The 8,269-nt window shown below is 32.3% G+C and overlaps 1 protein-coding gene across 1 annotated transcript; it reads left to right on the plus strand.

The window, feature by feature from the left end:
• The first annotated feature begins 216 nt into the window (after positions 1–216).
• On the plus strand, positions 217–5,539 carry LOC133668260 (beta-amyrin 28-monooxygenase-like). Its single transcript, XM_062088035.1, has 3 exons — positions 217–1,382; positions 4,652–4,839; positions 5,053–5,539. Exons 1-3 carry the CDS (start codon positions 434–436, stop codon positions 5,350–5,352), a joined length of 1,437 nt encoding a protein of 478 aa, XP_061944019.1. The 5' UTR covers positions 217–433; the 3' UTR covers positions 5,353–5,539.
• The last annotated feature ends 2,730 nt before the right edge of the window (positions 5,540–8,269 follow it).

The following is an 8,269-nucleotide window of genomic DNA, read 5'->3' on the forward strand; positions in this document are numbered from 1 at the left end:
TTTAAAAATTAATACTAACCTTAAATTTAAAAAACCATGTATCAAGCTGTAATTTCCTTTCAAAATGTTTAGAAACATGACTCATTCAATAAACCTTGATCCCATTTCCAATCTCTCTTCAAGATATAATAGAAATAGCAAATATATACTTTTTGGGTTCAGAAGTCAGACATGAACATTGAAATCATAGTAATAATTATAATAGAATACTTTGGTTATTGCAGAACGAAGTTTGACTTTATAATTGATGAATGATTTTGCTCAGGGTTTCAAGCAACCCAATTTTACTAGACAGAATTGAGAATTCTTCCACTTCCAGGACGGCAGGACGGCTAAATTAAGCCATTCTCTTACTTGCCTATCTCAATTTGTATTACCAGTCCATCTCTCGATCCTTTGCTTCTTACCCTTGTTATACCTAAGTGTTTCATACATGGATCTCCTCTTTCCATGCTTCCTTCACCTTTCCATCCTCTGCATATCTCTTTCTCTCATCGGCTTGCTACACAAAAGAAAATTCTGGAATACAAAGTTTCCGCCGGGGAAAACCGGATGGCCGATCATCGGAGAAACATGGGATTTTATGATGGCTGCCAGATGCGGAACCCCGGAGAAGTTTATAAATGACAGGGTGGGTAAATTCTCACCAGAAGTTTTCCAAACATCCCTTCTTGGGCACAATATGGCCGTGTTCTGTGGTTCCGGTGGGAACAAGTTCTTATACTCGAGTGAAAACAAGTGTGTCACTGGCTGGTTGCCACGCTCAATTATGAAAGTTTTGTTCTCCCCGGAGCATGCCAGTAACTCTTACAAAGAAGATTCTGCTAAACTGCGAAAATTTCTGCCAGAATTTCTCAAGCCGGAACCCCTTCAACATTACATTCCTGTGATGGATTCCATGGCAAAAGATCACTTGAAGGCAGATTGGTTTCCATATAAACAAGTGAAGGTGTTTCCAGTGTCCAAAACATACACATTTTCACTAGCTTGTAGATTGTTTATGAACATCAAGGATCCCGAGCATGTATCCAGGCTTCAAAATCACTTCAATCTTGTTACTAAAGGAATATTGTCATTACCTTTAAATTTTCCTGGTACAGCTTACAACCGTGCTATCAAAGGAGGAAATATGATTCGAGAGGAGATTCTTGGGATTATGAAGGAGAGAAGAGAGCTAATATCAGAGAGCAAAGGGCCGGAATTTATTGATATACTGACTCGCATGCTTCTTGTGACAGATGAGAATGCTATGGATGATATGAAGATTGCTGACAGGGTTGTTGGTTTACTGTTTGGAAGCCATGACACAACCAGTGCTTCGATCTCAATGGCCATGTACTATCTTGCTGACAATCCCCATGTCTATACGAAGGTCTTGAAAGGTTCGTCTCCTTGAATTAGCCTTGTTCTGTCTCCAATTTTGCTTGAAAGTTCTGTTTTGCTCTCTCATTTTGCGAAAATTCCCAACCGGTTATTATTATTGTGAGATAGTAATATTCGTTATATCATGAGATTTTACCTAACAGTTTAAGTTTTTGAGTTGAGATGGTTCTTTGACATGGTATTAGAGCCTTGATGACCAAACGGTCATGAGTTCGAATCTCACCATCCCTATTTATTTGATAAAAATTAAGCACAAGGTAATGTGAGTTTGTGTTAGAGAATAATATAAATCATATCATGAGATCTCACCTAACAGCTTAAGCTTTTGGGTTGAGATGGTTCTTTGACAATTATTACTATATTATTATTATTATTAACAAAACACTTTGCTTAAATCACTATACCCACTCTTATAAAATAAATTCACTCGAATAATGTTCCATGCCTTTATTTTTTATAGTTTTTTTTATTTTATTGTTTAATAGTTTAATTATTTTTTAATTTTATTTTTCAATATTAAATTATTTTTAAATTATATTTCATAATTATTTTATATTTTTTTAGTTGATTTATATATCAATCTCATAGATTTAGTTTTGTTCTTTCTTGATTTTAACATTAAATCTATTTGAAGTCGGTTTCATAATTTTTTTATTTACTTTCTATAAATTTATATTGATATCATGACATAGATCACATGTTTAACAAGTTAATCATGGTTGACCTGGATCGTTTTTTCCTAGGCTCTTTTTTCAAATTGATTTTTTTTATTACATCCTTTAACTTTGGGTTGGTTAAAAATTAGGTTTATTTATAAATTTTTTTATTTGTTTTCTATAAAGTTATCATGATCTCATAATCTAATAGTATAAACTAAAAGAGATTGTGCTATTACTCTTTACCACCTAACAAAATACTATTCTTTTCAATAGTTTTTTTGTTGTTCCTTTGGTTTTTTTTTCTTCTAAATTTATATTTCTTTCTTTTATTTTATATTTCAATATTTAATTTTAAAAAAATTGAGCTTCATCATTTATTGTGATTTACTTTATACGTTGTTAGCTCCATCTCATAACCTGTGTCATGGGTTTAGCGGGTTAACTTGACTTTTTTTTCCGTCTTTTTTATATTGTTTTCAATTTCATCCTTTGACATTGGGTTGATTGAGAATTACACTTCATGATTTATTTTGGTTTATTTTCTATGAGGTTATCTTGGTCTCATGACTTGATTCACAGGTTTAGCGGGTTAACCTAGTTGACTCGAGTTTTCTTTTTGTATTTTTAAATGGTATTTTTCAATTTCATCATTCAACATTGAGTTGATAATGAATTAGATTTCATGATTTATTTTGATTTGCTTTCTATGAGATTATTTCAATTATATGACTCGGATTACGTATTTTGCGAGTTAACTCGTGTAAACCAAGGTTGTTTTATTATTATAGTATAAACTAAAAGAAGTAGTGCTTCTACTGTGCCCCACTTCACAAAACATTATTCAATTCAATCGCGTTCTTTTTTCTTCTAAATCTATATTTCTTTTCCTAATTCCACACATCAATATTTAGTTTATTGGATATTAGGATTCATAATTTATTATGGTTTTCTTAATATGTGGCTAGCTTGGTCTCATAACCTGTGTCACGAGTGTAGTGAGTTGACTTAATTTTATTTTTTTAATTGACAATTTGTTTTTCAATATCATCATTCAATATTGAGTTAATTAGGAATTAGACTTCATGATTTATTTTCGTTTGTTTTCTATGAGGTTATCTTGATCTCATGACTCAAGTCGCAGGTTAAACCAGTTTACTCGAGTTTTTTTTTGATCTTTTTTATTTGGCATTTTTTTTACTATTTCATCCTTTAGCTTTTTTTTTTATGAATTAAGCTTCATGATTTATTTTGGTTTGTTTTATATAAGACTATCTCGGTCTTATGATTTAAGTCACTTGTTATGCGGGTTAACCAGAGTAAACTCAGGTCGTTTTATTGTGTCATGTTTTTAGATTGATGTTTTTTAATTCACTTAGGGTGATGAATCCTCTTTTGATCACTTAAATACCTTCATATAGTTCATGTTATACTCAATGTCTACCCCTTCGTTACCTCGATTAAGATAATATGTAATAAGATCAAAGCATAACATTCTTTGTATAAGATAATTTAGTGATCTCAAGTCTAAGAATCACTTACACAGCTGTCACGTGAACATTTTCATAAATATAAGTACTCTCTCCATATGAAATTCTCATGCGGGTCAGTTCAGTGTACATGTTTTATGACAAACACTTATATATTAGTTCTAGATATCTCTTATATATCAGCTTATAAAAACAGTTGTTTCATTTCATAAATGAAAGAACATAATATGTATCAGTATCTACGGCTCTAATAAATGCCCAGTATTTAAAAGAACATTGACTAGAAATATTTTAGAAGTAATGCTTTGATGCAATAAGAAACCCATAAATAAAAAAATTTTATAAAATTTTTTGAAAAATATTTTTGTCTCGTGGATTTTATCTTTACTCTAAATTCATAAATCAAATATTAGATTTATTAATATAATATTATATGAATATTAAAGATAAATTAAATCTGTATTAATAATAAATATGTATTTACATGAATATAATAATATAACTTGTAACCAATCGATTGACTACATGATATATTAAAGTAACATGATTAACTTATGCATATGATTATAGGTAATAGAGGTAGCCCAACCTGTTGTTCTTTGATTGTGAGATTAGGGTTTAGACTATGTTATTGGTTTTAATTTAATTAGATTTTTATTTGAATTTTATTATTAGATTTGATGCTGCTCTAGTTTGAATTTCAATTTATTTTTGGTAGGTCTTGGCCTAATCATTTATTGTTTTAGGATTTTAATAATTACATTGTAGTGGGTAAATGATGAATTGATAAAAAGTTAAGACTTTTTATTTTCCTTTACTAATCATTCAAATCTTTCGCTTTGTCCCGCATGGAGTAGAGTTTATTTAGTTGGTTTTGTCGGATTTCTTCTCTAATCCGAACTGAATTGAAACAAATCAAATCAAACTGTAATGGTTTTATGATTTTTTTTCTTACCGAAATAGAATTGAAATGAGAATGCGAAACCAACATATTGAATCAATCTGTTCTGATTCGATAATTTGGTTTACACCAAATAAGATTAAAAGGGAATAGAGCTATATATTATGTTACCTGAAACGCTTTATGAACTCATCGTATATATCATGCTATCTGCTTCACAGAACAAATGGAGATTCAAAAGTTGAAAGCTCCAGGAGAGTCGTTGACTTGGAATGATATTCAAAAGATGAAATATACCTGGTGTGTGGTTTGCGAGGTCATGAGACTATCTCCGCCTGGTCAAGGAGGGTTTAGAGAGGCCATAACTGACTTCTCTTATGCAGGTTTTACCATTCCCAAGGGATGGAAGGTATGTCATGGTTGACAATAATATTTTACAGCACCCCTTTCCTTCGCGCTTTGCAGGGCAGCTGTTAATTAGCTTCCAAAACATTCCGCAAATGATTTCAAGCATGTCATATCCAGAACATACAGTTTCAATATTCATTATGATTCATGAAGCTGGAGGTTTGGATTGTTAGAAATAACGTATCTTATCATGGATATCACATGTACTTTGCAGGTGCATTGGAGTGTACATTCAACACACAAAAATCCCAAATATTTCCCAGATCCAGAGAAATTTGATCCTTCAAGATTTGAGGGGAAGGACATTGAACCATACAGTTTTGTACCTTTTGGGGGAGGACCTCGAATGTGCCCTGGAAAAGAATATGCTCGGCTGGCGATTCTTGTTTTTATGCACAACGTGGTAACACAATTCAAATGGGAGAAAGTGATTCAAGACGAAAAGATCATATACATGTCTATTCCGATGCCAGCTTGTAGCCTTCCGATTACTCTCCATCCTCACAAGAGCTGAGTTAATATTCGTGTGGCTCAAGTGTGTCATGGTTGCATCCTTTTGCCAACACCTATAATCGTCAGTTCATGAACATGCAAATTGTTTTTCTTTTTTGTGTGCCCTGTCACAATTCCTTCTTCAGATGAATTCTGCAACTCTTTATTTCAACTTTTGATAAATAAATCTTGATGGGTTCAATTAATAAGAGCAAGTGAAAGTTGCAGAATCTAAAGAGTAACAAGATTTGGTGTAGAAACATAGAGAAAGTAACAGCTCTTGACAAAATTGTTATACATGATTTTTCGGGTCTCAGCGAGCTAGAAATGAAAGAAATGGAACAGGAAATCAATAAATGGAGCAGGCCAGGCAATCCCCGTCCCTTCCTCGCTTCTCGGCCAACAGCCAAGTTCCGCTGCTTCAGGCGTCACCACCAACATGCTATCAGCTTAACAGATCCTAACCCTCTCCAAATCCTATGGCGAAACCACATCCTGGATCCTGACAGAGACGTTGTCACGTATTGGAAACATGTCTTCCTTATCACTTTAATCGTTGCACTCTTCATCGACCGTCTATACCTTTTCCTGCCCTATGTCGGTCCCAAGCACAGAGACAGAGTTACTCATTCAGACGTTATTTATGTTTGCTTATCCAGTGACAGAAAACTTGCAGTGTTAATCACATATTTTAGGTTCACAGCAGACTTGTTCTTCTTCCTTCACATTCTTATGAAGTTTCGTACAGTTTCTGTTGCTCCAAGTTCAAGAGTTTTTGGACGGTGAGAGCTTGGTATTGATGCTAAGGAGATTGCAATGCGTTCTGATTTCCTTATCGATCTGGCTGCTGTGCTTCCGCTTCCCTGACATGCTTGTGTTCCGTACCTCGTCACTAGGAATGGGTGCAGTATATGGAAAGAAGAAGCTAAAGGTGGTGCAGGATTGGTAAGGTCTCCAACACGCAACAAAGAGGTGGTTAATTCTGGTAGTTGTTAGCCATAGTTAGTTAGCATATTGTTACAGCTGTTATAGTTAGTTAGAGTAGTCAGCTAGTTGTTATCTTCAGTTACTATAAAACCATGATTAAGAATACCAGTTGAAAACGAAAAATATAGAATACAGTCAGTTCAGTCTTATCTCTTTTCCTTCGAATTCTCTCTATCAAATCCTCACTATCAAATCCTCTGTTCTTAACCTTACTTCTTCTTCACTTGTTAAGAAACCTTAACAGCTTGTTTCATACAATCTGTTAGCTACGCGAAATAGCTTTGGATACATTCAAACCCCTGAGAAAGAATACTACTATAGTGATGATCAAGCAGATGGAGATTACGTTGAACGGAGAGATGCTATCTATGGACATTGCTGACGATTTCCAGCATCTTGGAGCCAAAATCTTGGCTTCAAACTTTGCTGCAATTACAAAATCTCCCTTTTTCCAGGAGATGGCATCAGAGGGCTGTGTCTTTCCAGGATCTTGTGTTAGGTGTTCGCTATTGGTGGCCGATGGCTCACTGTTTACCAAGAAGCTGCTCCTATCTTACTTTGATGTTTGTAAAGACATTTTATAGCTTCATCAAAATGACATTTTAATAAGAAACAAATTCTACAGAACAATTTGTTCCAAATAAATCATGTTTCCCTCGTACATAATTTCTCCTGCAAGCACAAAGCACATCTCCATCCCTAATTTCCAACCCCATTAAAGCTAAAATATAGAACATTTTGGAATTTCCATAATGGCCATATATAAGAAACATTGCAGATTTACAGTGCTTTCCTCAAAAAATTTCATAGGTTTTGTTGGATTTGTAGCCGGAGTTGAATTGTTAACGACAGATACCTGATTTTAAGAGTAGGAATGTTGATATATCCTTTCCTTTTTCTGAAAAACAACAGGATTCTGATTCTTGAATAAGAAAAGCACTGTTGCATGAGAGTAGAGGCTGCTACAAGCTAGATCAATGAAAATTATGATTGATTTTCCTTTCCATAAACGAGAGAGTAACTTGACTTTTGTTAGTATTATCTTTCCCCTCTTTGTTCTGGTGTCAGCCCTCCTTTCCCATAACAAGGACAACTCTACGACCCAAATTCTTGGCAGTCTGAGCATCGAAACCATATTAAATTTCCACAAAAATAAATAAAGTAACAATTTAATTAACTTAACTGATTATATTTTAAATTTATTTTTAAAAAATTATTAATTTAAGTTATATAAATCTTAGAGCTATTAAAAATTTATATAATTGTTAGCTTTAAAATCTGTAAAATTAATTGAAATACATATAAATTTATCCAAATATCCACATTAATTAAAAAAAAACAAAAGATTTGAATGTTGTTAAAATAACGTAGCAATTATTAATAATGAATATTAGAATGTACATTTCTTTTAAAATATCTGTTATTTTATTTCAAATTATATTATAATTATAAATTTTCATATAATCATTAAATCACACACAATATACATTGTAAATTATATGTAGAATTTATATGGTAATCATTTTATCGTAAATCCTTTTCTGCCTTAATTTTTAGCAACATTAAATTGAAATATTTGGCCTCATCATTAACACCCATGGATTCTCTTATTGTTGATTTTTGTTGCATAAAATATACATTATGTGTGTTATGTCTAAGATTATCATATTTTATATATCATTATCAATTATCAATACAAATAAAAACTTGGTGGAATCGAAGCACCACCTTGAGTTTTTTATATTGGATATTTTTTATTTAATAATTATAAAAATAAATATTTTAGTTTGCAATTAAAATTAAAAAAAAAACATTAACAATGCCCATATCTTTTATTGCGTGCAATTTTTTTCTTAAAAACGTTATTATTTTAGTACTTCAATTAAAAAAATAAAGTTAATTTGATAATTTAATAATTTAAATTCTTGGCAGTGTTTTTTTAATGTTTCAAA

This window comes from Populus nigra, chromosome 11 (assembly GCF_951802175.1).
Source record: "Populus nigra chromosome 11, ddPopNigr1.1, whole genome shotgun sequence".
NCBI classification, from domain to species: domain Eukaryota; kingdom Viridiplantae; phylum Streptophyta; class Magnoliopsida; order Malpighiales; family Salicaceae; genus Populus; species Populus nigra.